Source organism: Schistocerca cancellata, chromosome 2 (assembly GCF_023864275.1).
Source record: "Schistocerca cancellata isolate TAMUIC-IGC-003103 chromosome 2, iqSchCanc2.1, whole genome shotgun sequence".
In the NCBI taxonomy this organism is placed as follows: domain Eukaryota; kingdom Metazoa; phylum Arthropoda; class Insecta; order Orthoptera; family Acrididae; genus Schistocerca; species Schistocerca cancellata.
In genome coordinates, this window is record NC_064627.1 from 577,379,859 (window position 1) to 577,392,223 (window position 12,365).

Below are 12,365 nucleotides of genomic sequence, written 5' to 3' on the forward strand. Positions count from 1 at the left end.
GAAAAAAGTGCAAGGAAATATGAATACTGCAAATTTTCCACCACTCAATCCTGGCTGTGTTCAGTAAAAGAACTTCAGTCAGTCCCATTATGTCATCTGATATGCAGAGTAGCAATATGGCTTAACTATACTGGTGATACATGTCAACATGTCACCATGTCACACACATTTCATTTCTGCTGGAGAGCAAACTCCAGGATAGGATATGAATGTATGTAATTGTTTTAATGCAATATTTATTAGGTACACCATACCATATTTCACACTATCGTTAGTTTTAGTTACATAATGTCATTCAGGGAGCCCCTAATATCTACAATCAGGCATCCAAATCTGACAGGAGCAAAGAGAAGACACGTGGATGAAACTATTACATGGAATTAACAGCAATCTTAATGTCCAAAGTATGAGAACTTAAACCACCAGCAAGTGTACAGAAATGAATGCTGCTGCACACATCCCAGATGAAAAAAAACTTAAGATGGATAATGAGGTGAGTGCTAAACAAGCCTGGGATGCACAGCTGGGTTTTTAAATACAGACATAGTAATTATTATTGAACTGTACAGAGATAACGTGGTACAGACTAAATGAGGTTCAAAGTTATCAGAACCTATTAATGTCACTAAAGGTTTGCGACAAAGTTGCAGTATGTCACCCATCTTGTTCAGTTTATATGTAGAAGCGGCTCTCCGAAATTGGAAGAACAGCTGCACAGGAATGGGAATCACTATCAACGATGTCTAGATATTTTCATTAAGTTTTGCTGATGATCAAGCTATTATAGCACAAGATGATTATGACCTTGAGTTCATGTACGGCGATTATATCAGGAATACAACAAATGGGGACTACAAATGAGTCCAACAAAAACAAGAGTATCTGGTGGTGAATAGTGATGCCAAATTTGATGTACACACCAACGACAAAGCAGTTGTACGGCAAGTAGAGAAATTTAAATATCTCAGGGCACATATTGATAAAAATAGTTTGGGCCATACACAAGTAATATATAGACTACAGCAAAGCAGAAAAGTGTTATGGTGTATGAATCCTTTTTGGTGGGATAAGAATATTTCCAACAGCAATAAGAAAAGAGTAGGTAAGGTAATGGTTGCAATGCTACACTATGCTATGGATCAGAACTATGGATCTTAAATGCGGATCTCAAAAGAAGATTAATAGCTGTGGAAATGGATTATTTGCATAGGAGTGCCAGAATATCAAGAATCGAAAGAAAAACTAATGATGAAGTAAGAGCTAGAATGAAGGCAAATGATACACTGATAGACAGAATTGAAAGAAAATCATTAAAATGGTATGGACATATGATGAGAATGAACGTTCTTGGACACACCACATAAATGGAGTAATGGAACATGGCAGCATCGACAAGGAAGATGCGCTGGATAAAGAGGCTTTGCAGAGGATAACAGGAATACAACAAGATGTTGTTATTCATTTGTACTGATTAATCCTCTAATAATAATAATAATAATAATAATAATAACATAGCAAACATTTCAACAGCAATAAGTTTCTTGAGACCAAACTTTCATTGAGACTGTCAAAAGGAAGAGAGTTGTGAGGAACTGTTCTGCTAATTGCATCGATACCCAAGGCTAATATAGTGGATAATCTGACTGTCCCATAAGAATGAGACTGAAGGACATACCTGAAACGTCCAAGTATACTACAACATTACTCATGAAATCAACATTAATTCATTAAGAACATGATACTAAACCCCTCATAAATTGAAGGGCAAAGAGAAGCATAGTAATGTTGCTTATTGTTATTGCTATTTTTGGACTGAAACTATGTAAGATCAAATGTATAGCAGACACTGACTACGAAGAGAAACAGTAGAACCACAAACCGTTAGACTGGAAGAAAAGAGGAAAGAGGGAAGGAGAGGGAAAGATGAAAGGATGTGGGTTTTAAGGGAGAGGGTAAGGAGGTCATTCCAATCCCGGGAGCGGAAAGACTTACCTTAGGGGGAAAAAAGGACAGGTACACGCAAACGCGCACGCGCACGCACACACACACGCACGCACACACACACAAGCAGACATTTGTAAAGGCAAAGAGCTCTTTGCCTTTACAAATGTCTGCTTGTGTCTGTATATGTGTGGATGCATGTGTGTGTGTGTGTGTGTGTGTGTGTGTGTGTGTGTGTGTGTGTGTGTGTGTGTGCGCGCGCGCGCTCGCGAGTCTATACCTGTCCTTTTTTCCCCCTAAGGTAAGTCTTTCCGCTCCCGGGATTGGAATGACCTCCTTACCCTCTCCCTTAAAACCCACATCCTTTCATCTTTCCCTCTGCTTCCCTCTTTCCTGACGAAGCAACCGTGGGTTGCGAAAGCTTGAATTTTGTGTGTATGTTTGTGTGTCTATCAACCTGCCAGCGCTTAATCAGACCATCAAATCATTATTTTTCAAATGGTGCAATATCTAAAGGAAACCACTGTACAAAAAATGAAGACTATTCCATAAAAGTTCATTATTGGCAGTATGAGTGCATACATATTTCAGTCTCCCTGTACTTTGGTGCAACAAGGATGCTCTGTGGTTTATTTACTGTTCAACTGAAGAATGTAGCCTTAAACGTGTCTGAGCCATAAGAGTCCTCTCCTTCTTATTGATTTATACAGTTTTACAACCAATAAGCAGAATACCAACAAGTGGCATAAGTAATCAAACATACATACCATCAAAGTCTACACCTATGGGCTAATTAGCTGGAATTGCAGCATACACAGACAATAATAATGCATAAATTAACCTACGCAGCAAAAGTACTACACAGGCACAAAATTTACAAATGAAACAACAAAATAAGTATGTGATTTTGCCAATTTAAGAATCATGCATCCAAAAAACAGCTGAACCTCACATTTAAAACATGCTCTTACTTACTTCATCTTGGTCTAATACATGAGATCTGATGTTATATATGGGATAAACACCCATAGAAGGGACCCGAGCACCAGGTGAATGAGATCCCTTCACAGCAGCAATAAAAAAACAACCAATACATTCCCATTACCACATTACCTTTAAGAACAGTATGCAACCATAACTTTTTAACCCAGAATAAAATGCAATGTACCAGAAGCAATGTTCCCTGAACTCAATGGCAGAAAGATAGCCATATAATTTTTGAGTTAAATGAACTATGTTACTACCAAATTATTAGAAAATTAAAATCTGACAGCATGAATCACTAAATTTGTGGATTATTAATTTTTGGCGTTTAAGGACTTTTTTGATTACTTATTGTTAGCAAATAAGCCTAAACATGATCACCTTACTTCAGGTTTTCATTTTTACCTTTTAATATTTAGATGTTCCAATTTGAAACAGCAACTTCATGTACTGCCATCAAATCATGCATATGGGCGAAATTATGATTAACTGTGCTGTTTATAAGTCTACACTATGTTTTTACTGGACAAAAAATTAGTCAGCCTCAGGAAACATCATGTTAATACTTTGTACATATTGACTCTAGATTTGACAATAGCCATTCATTCACGGTTAGATTCTGCAGAGCAATAACATTGTTGGGATTGTTGCATACAATATTTCATCTGCCATTAGAAATATCTCAGATATTTTCTATGGGATTAAGATTGTGTGATTTAGCAGGTCAGTCAAGGTGTCATAGGGTGTCCAAATGATTGTCAAACCAGTAATGTATGCATTCTGAACACTGTTGTTGCCATTTTGGAAGATGGGAGCATCCCTAACATGCTCATCAAGAAGATTTACAAAAATGGGCAACACTCGGTCACCAAAAATGTTTCAGTAAACATCCCAGTTCATATTCACAGTATCCGGAATGATTGCCTAAGGAAATAATTAAATAATTTGGTTTGGGTTTAGGATGCTCAGCTTTGAAATTTTCAGCAAGGAGGAAATGAATGTAGCTTGTTAAATACACAGAACCATGGTACTTATTTAACTGAAAAATAGTGCTGAACACAAATACCAGCTAGAACAGTGAAAATGAAACCACTGTGACAAGCAAACAATACCAGTAAATCTTCACTGGAGTTTTAAAAACAATAAATCTTCTTTCAACAGGTGCAAACAATAAATTTGTTATGGTGAAGAAAACAATATTGATGGCTGTAACAGTGAACATGTAGCACATGAATGTGTTTATGTGAGAAATACAACTAAATAGGTATCCACAATGACATAGTGGGGAACATAGAAATAAATGAGAGAAGACTCAGTATCATACTTAAAGTAATGTCTGTAGATCATTTGTGATACTGGCTCTACCAGGTGCAAAGGAAAAAGTATAGACTGAGTAGGAACCATCTGTCTATTCTAAGAAAGCAATTCCTTTTATTGCCACTTCAGTTTAAGTGTATTTAAAAATATATCTCAATTAAGTCACAAAAGTGTGCAATTTTCTTCTGTTTCATTAGTTTATCTCAGTCACTGCCATTACTACATCCATAAATGAAAATACTTAAGAACTTAATTGTTGTACAAAGTCTTGATCATAGTGCTTTTAGTGGCAACAATACATGACAAAATGTTCCCAAAATCAAACGTGAATTACACAAAAATATAAACTCAATATTTTGAAAAGCACCTCAGCATGTGCTGCAATGACCTGCGACACAACGTAGTTGGATTGATTATACAGTCAAGAGAGAAACATATTATAAGATCACATCACAGGTACCTATAGCTAAAAGAAAACCACTGCAGTTTTGGTTTAGAAAACAAGCCAACTTTCCTTTCCTCCCTGTTCCTACATCCAAGCCTTACTCAACTCTGTTTAAATGTTGTAGACAGCTTTTTTCTTATAACCGTGAACATACTGATGTGCTGCCAGCGACTTTGTATTATCATTGTAGTAGAGAAAGCATGTTTTTAAAATGAATATTCAGTAAGTACTGAGGAATGGTTCTGTGAACAATGACATCAAAGTAAGATGATTGATGCTGCCACTACTTCTTGGTTTAGAGCATTCAATAGCCCTGCCTTCAGTACCCATTCTGATTTACAGCACCAGAATATTAAAACTGATTATTAAGAAAAGCAATACAACAAAGTGAAAAAATACTTTAAAAGAGTACACCTGCCTGGATAGCCATTTGCACTAGCAAGCTGCTTCCAGTATTTGGGGTGATCCTCCAGTACTGGATTTAATTCACCCAGTGCATTAACAACAAGAGCCACTGTGCTGGCCACTCTGGATGAGGTTTTTAGGCAGTTTCCCTTATTTGACTAGGCAAATAATGGGTTTCAGTTACATGATTTGCAAACATTTAGAAAACGTTTGCATACCTTTACATGAGATAATGTCGCCTTCCTTCTTAAGTTGCTCAAGTCTCCAGTCAGCCAGACTTTATTTAATATCGCTCGCAGGATTTCTTCTGCCTCATCCAAGTTGATAGAATATACTGTATTGTTACTGATCACATAGTGAGCGGTTGAGTGACTGTCAGAGAATACCAAATAGATGAGAAAGAGTTTCTCGAATCTTATGCAACGTTCAAATTACTTACAAGACTGCAACTGGGTGAATCTGTCGACAACCACCGGTGTTTCGACAGGAGTACACCTTGTAATTTTAAACGCAAAGCTGCAGCAACTACGTGTTGTGCGAGTGAATTTAAAACTACGGTTTGCAGACACACACACACACACACACACACACACACACACACACACACACACTAAACACTAGCGCCACCAGACAACCAAAGATGACTGAAACCAGAAGTTATTGATAGAGAGCATTACAAAATAATGGGTGAGGTAGCATAAACTCTGTCCCTTTGTTTTCTGACAAGGTAGAAAGCAGGATTCCACAGAGTGTTTAAGGAAAATACTCCATCTCTATCTAAGAGGTCACTTGCTAATTTCATTCAACTGCTTCCTTAATAACACTACCCCAACAGCTAGACATGCATGCCAGGCTCCCTATGCTGTTATATTTCATAGGATGACGGGTGTCAAGACAATGTTCTGAAACAGCTTGCACAGTGCCTTGTTTAAAAGTTGATTCCATGAGTCTGTGGGGTCTATGCCACACTCAAACTGTATTATTAGCTTTTACCAGCTGAAATAAGGACTCATCAGACCAAGCCACAGTTTCCTGTCATTCAGCGTCCAACCAATTTGGTCATGAGCCCAGGAGAGGCACTGCAGGTGATGTATTGTTAGCAAAGGCACTCGCGTCAGTTGTCTGCTGTCATAGCCCACTATTGACAAATTTCATGGCACTGTCCTAATGGATACACTCATCGTATGCCCCATATTGTTTTCTGCGATTACTTCATGCAGTGGTACTTGTCTGTTAGCACTGACAACCATACGCAAATGCTGCTGCTCTTGTTGTTAAGTAAAGCTGTTAGCCACTTCATTGTCTATGGCGAGGGGTAATGCCTGAAATTTACTATTTTGAGCTCACTCTTGACACTGTTGATATCGGAATGCTGAATACATTAATGGCTTCCAAAACACCATCTAGCTCCAGCTACCATTCTGCATGCTTAGTCTGTTACATTCCTGTCGTGCTGCGGCCATAATCACATCTGAAACCTTTCCACACAAGTCACCTGATTAAAAATGACAGCACCGCCAATGCACTGCCCTTTTATATGTGCATATCGCTATCCCATGACTCTTGTCACCTCAGTGTACATTGGTCATACTATCAGGACTATGGGAGACTGGTGTACAGAGCATAAGCATCACAGACACTTACAACAGCTGAGCAAATCAGCTATTTCAGAACACTGTCTTGGCACCAGTCATCCTGTGGAAAATAACAACACGGAGAGTCTGGAATGCACTTGTAGCTATTGGGGTAGTGTTATCAAGGAAACAGTTGAGATTAAAATGGCAAGCTACTTCGTAAATAGAGAAGAAGGTTTTTGGTTAAATTCTGCATGTAATCTTGCTCTCTCCCTTATCAAAAAAACACAGGGAGAGAATTAATGCTACCTGACCCATTGTTTAGCAGAGAGAGAGAGAGAGAGAGAGAGAGAGAGAGAGAGAGAGAGAGAGAGAGAGATCTTTCTGGACTCTCTCTGCAAACAGAGGTTTTAAATTCACTCGCACAGCACTTACTTACTTACTGCAGTTTTGCCTTGAAAATTACAGGGTGTGCATCTGTCAAAATATCAGCAGTTGCTGATAATGTGACCCGGCTGCATTCCCAGAAATTATTTGTATATTAAAAATCTGCCTCCTATAGGGAGAAGGGGCAGTTGTGATAATTAATGGGAGTAAGGTTCCAAATGTCTTCCCCAGCAACACACAGTGGCGAAAGAATGCTAGCTCCAGCATTTCTACGGCAGACAATGACAAGAAATATTCTCAGTCCAAGTACAGCAGCTATTGGAGACTGGCTACATTAGTGTGTTCCAAGTAGGTTCCCACAATTCATGTACCTCATGCAATGATTTCTTGAGTCCTGCTATGACTTTTTTCTGCTCTCTCAGATTGTTTTTCATAGTGATGCCCTCATGACCTGCAAGGCCAAGAGATTCTTAGTACACGGGTAATATTTGAAATATTGCAGAGCTGCACACAAACCAATTGCAAACTGCGATTTGCCAGACCACCATGGAATGGACAGGCTCCTAATGTATACTGGGGCCTTTGAGATGGAAGAAGCATCAGTAGTGTAGTGGATTACACTTATAATGTAGTCCACGCAGTTGGACTGTTGTTTTTGTGCTGAAACATGGCAATTAGTTGCATGGAGTGAAGTTTTCTCTGCTGAGAATACACCATGGGTGTTTCCTTTAGTGGACTGCCATGTCTGTTAAATGGATTCGCATGTTTTATCTCATCAGACATACAGAGCACTCCTCTTGAGGTTCAGGGGTTTTGTAAGGGAGATGTACTACCATCATACCTAATGGTGGTTGCTACAGTATGCACACAGTTGGCAGTACTAGAGAAGCAGTGCCATTGTGGATTCAGTTCTCTTAGTTCACCCAGCTCATACCCAGCCATCAGCCATCAGCCATCAGCCATCACTGGCCGAGGCCCCTGAAAGGCCACACTTAGGTTGATGAACAACAGTGTTTGGTTCATTCTAGTGGATTAAGTTGACAAGTACGGTCTTTTGTATTCACAACACAACAGTAAGTTTACTACGTACTTTTTTTTTAATTACATTAACTCCACTGCCATGTATGCAGTGTTGTTTTCACATGTGGTGGAGCTACAAAAATAATGGAAATTCCTAGATGGAACAATACACACATTAAGGGAAAGGCAACCACTCGCCTATATCAGATTGATGCATGGAGCACAGTAACACATAACACAAAACAGTATTCACACTAACTCTTTTTCCAGCAATAGTAAACACATTCAAACCCACAAGCATACAGGCACCCAAAAGCAAACTCCTGTGGTTATGGCAATACTAATTATTGATACTCGGTTACTGAAAGCAGTTGGCTGAGCTGATGGATGTGAGGAGGGGGGTAGGGGGTAGGGAAGGACGCAAGGAGGGGTAGCAAGAAAAAGGCAGTTCAGATCTTTTCACGGCCACACAACAAGACAGAGAGGGAGGGAGGGAGGAGAGTGGCGGGAGAAGGCAGAGCATGGTCTGGACGGAGAAAGAATTTAAAGAAAAGAGAAGGGGAAGGGCAAGGTGAGACAGTGTGAACAGGTCCAAGGAAGGTTTAGGCCAAGGAGATTGTGAAAGCACAGGATGCACTGGGAGAGAGAATTCTGATCTGCATATTTCAGAGAATCTTGTGCTGGAAAGAATTATCCAAATGGCCCGCATACTGAAGCAACTGTTCTAGTCATTTGTGTTGTGGGGTGCAGCATCTTCAACAAACAACTAGATGGTGAAGTCTATGGGTTGCCACAGTTTGGCAATAGTATTCATGCAAGTAGACAGTTGTTATGTGTTACTGTGCCTACACAGTATGTTATACAGTAATTACAATATAGATGATATATAACACGGCTGCTTTGACATGTGGCCTTGCCTCTTACTTGGTAGGAAATGCCTGCAACTGGACTGTGATGGGAGGCAGTGGGTAAGGGTATGAGACAGGTCTTGAAACTGGGCCAACCACAAAGGAACAATCAGTTGGGTGGGTGGTCGAATACAACTTCGCAGGCTGTGTGTAGAATTTTGGGTAGGCCATGATACGAGGTTGTTGAAGCCCTGGTGGAGGATGTAACTGAGCTTTTCAACATCAATGTGATACTGGGTGATCAGAGGAGTGCTGGTCAGTGACTGGTTAACAGGTTTACTGGTGTCAGAGGAGGAGATGGCAGTGGATACTCATTTATGAATATGCTGGATAGGATATTGTTTCTCAGTAAAGGCCCTGGTAGGGTTACTGGTATATTTCAACTCCTCTTGCCTTTCACTGTAAATGGTGAGACTGTAAGGAAGTTACTATTTGACAGCTGTCAAAGTGGAGGTATTGTTTGGTCGGTGTGATTGATTTGGAGCCATCTGAGAGGTGGAGATTGACATCTAGGAAAGCAACTGAATGAGTTATGAAGTAGATTTGAGAATTGTTGCTGAGGTTATGAAGAAACAAACAAAGGTGGTCCTTGCTTTGAGTCCAGATCATGAAAATGTCCTTAATGAATCCAAAACAGACAAGAGGTTTCACATGTTACCTGGATGGAAAGGATTCCTCCAGATGGCACATAAGTAAGTTACATATGGTGGTGCAATGTGAGCACCCATGGCAGTAATGTGGATTTGTTCGTAGATTCGGCCTTCAAAAATGAAATAGTTATGATTCAGCATGTGACTGGCTAGGAGGATTACGAAAGAGGTGGTGGATTTGGTATCAGGACAATGATGGGGGAAAGGGGTGTTCCATGGCCTTGTGGCCACGAGCATGAGGTATGTTCTGCATAAGGCCATGGCATTCACAGTGACCAACAAGGAGTTTGGTGGTAACAGGACAGGAACTGTGGAGAGGCAGTAAAGGAAGTGAGCAGTGTCTTGAACGTAAAGGATGTGACACCAATGTCTTGAATGTAAGATGGAAGGTACTGGTCAGCAAAGACAGAGGTTCATTGTGTGGGAGCATTGTACCCAGCCACAATGGGACGATCAGTGACAGACATGTGAGGTTTGGTTTGTCGAGCTCGAGGAAATAGAAAAAAGGAAGGAGGGCTTGGGGTTGCTAATGTGAGGAGGGAGAGGGATCCTGGTATCACATTTTGGGATGGACCTAAAGGCCTTGAGAAGCCTGCCTTACACCTTCACTAACCGATTCCCAATGCTCACCTTACCTTTCCCCTTGTCTCTTCTTCCATACAACTCCTTCTCTGTCCAGATCATGCACTGTCTTCTCCCACCAATCTTCTTCTCTCCCCCCTTTTCAACCCCTCTGCCTTCTCTCTCCTCTCCCGCTTAATCTTCATCGTTCTCTCCCTTTCCCGATCCTCCCCTCACTCCATCACCCTCTTTTTACACTCTGTTGTAAATTCTGTACTTTTTCACCTTGTTGTGTGACAGCAAATTCATCTGTCCAAAGACCTGACATCTCTCCCACTACCCCTTCTTGCCTCCTGTCCTACCCCCCTCCCCACTTCCCATCAGCTCAGACAACTGCTTTCAATAACCCAGTACAAACAACACCAGCCAACAGTGAAAATGTAAGTGGGATAAAATACACTACTGGCCATTAAAATTGCTACACCACGAAGATGACGTGCTACAGATGCGTAATTTAACCGATAGGAAGACGATGCTGTGATATGCAAATGATTAGCTTTTCGGAGCATTCACACAAGGTTGGCGCCGGTGGCGACACCTACAACGTACTGACATGAGGAAAGTTTCCAACCGATTTCTCATACACACACAGCAGTTGACCGGCGTTGCCTGGTGAAACGTCGTTGTGATGCCTCGTGTAAGGAGGAGAAATGCGTACCATCACATTTCCGACTTTGATGAAGGAAGCGTGTATTCATCATCGCGATACTGGCGTATCTCCCAGCGTGATGGTATGGGATGCCATTGGTTACACGTCTTGGTCACCTCTTGTTCGCATTGACGGCACTTTGAACAGTGGACGTTACATTTCAGATGTGTTACGACCCATGGCTCTACTCTTCATTCAATCCCTGCAAAACCCTACATTTCAGCAGGATAATTCACGACCGCATGTTGTAGGTCCTGTACGGGCCTTTCTGGATACAGGAAATGTTCGACTGCTGCCCTGGCCAGCACATTCTCCAGATCTCTCACCAACTGAAAACGTCTGGTCAATGATGGCCGAACAACTGGCTTGTCACAATTCGTCTGTCACTACTCTTGATGAACTGTGGTATCGTGTTGAAGCTGCATGGGCAGCTGTACCTGTACACGCCATCCAAGCTCTGTTTGACTCAATGACCAGGCGTATCAAGGTCGTTATTACGGCCAGAGGTGGTTGTTCTGGATACTGATTTCTCAGGATCTATGCAACCAAATTGCATGAAAATGTAATCACATATCAGTTCTAGTATAATATATTGTGTCCAATGAATATCCGTTTATTGTCTGCATTTGTTCTTGGTGTAGCAATTTTAATGGCCAGTAGTGTAAATGTTAGTTAACTATATCGACCACACTGATAACGAAAATGAGAATTAAATACTTTAATTAGCTCTTGTTTCCAAGTTAAAGACAGGTGCATTTAATTATAATTATATTTTATTAGCATTCACTGCCAATCCCTTGCCATATAGGCTTTGAAATCCTGCTGATGACAGAGTCATGAAGTTTCAGGTAACAGCAACAACTGTGTGTATTTTGTTGCTTTAGCCCAGGCACATACCAACAAGGGGAAGGGGAAGGGGAAGAAGAGGAAGAGGAAGGGACGGGCGAAGCACGTTTCATTTAAGTATAGTTTCGGCTTGTAATAAGCTGTGTTCTGTTTGTACGCCGGAAGAACTTGTTACTGAAGTGTAGTTAGTGTGTGTTGTCATTGCAATTCCTGTGATTCAATATGCCTCGCAAATGTGTAAAGAGTGCTGACAGTTTTTGCTACATCTGCGGACAGGCTACAATGAAATCGCAAAGGAGGTCAATAATGTCATATATTAGTAAGGTGTACAGACTGTACTTTGGCTGTGAAATTGGGGACCAGAACAAGAACTGGGCTCCTCATGTATGTTGCATATATTGTCCCAAGTCTGCAACTGTGGTTGAATCAGAAAAGACCTTCATGGGCTTTGCTATACTCATGATCATGAGAAACTTCGAACCATGTGAATGATTGTAATTTTTGTATCACAACTCCATTAACATGATATTTCCAAGAAGAGAAAGTCTTCTCAACGTATCCTAACATACTGTTGACACTGTGAGCACTGCCTCGTGGAGACGGACTGCCTGTTGCTGT

The 12,365-nt window shown here is 40.8% G+C and overlaps 1 protein-coding gene across 5 annotated transcripts in view; it reads right to left on the minus strand.

Moving 5' to 3' along the window:
- LOC126162182 (GTPase-activating protein skywalker) overlaps nucleotides 1-12,365 on the minus strand; it is a 310,386-nt gene that overhangs the window by 39,221 nt on the left and 258,800 nt on the right. For 3 of the 5 annotated variants that reach the window (XM_049918506.1, XM_049918504.1, XM_049918505.1), the window contains exon 9: nucleotides 2,917-3,003. The exons of the other annotated variants lie outside the window; for them this stretch is intronic. In XM_049918506.1, the coding sequence (XP_049774463.1) occupies nucleotides 2,917-3,003 (87 nt within the window). The remainder of the gene's footprint in view (nucleotides 1-2,916; nucleotides 3,004-12,365) is intronic. 5 annotated transcript variants of the gene reach the window in all.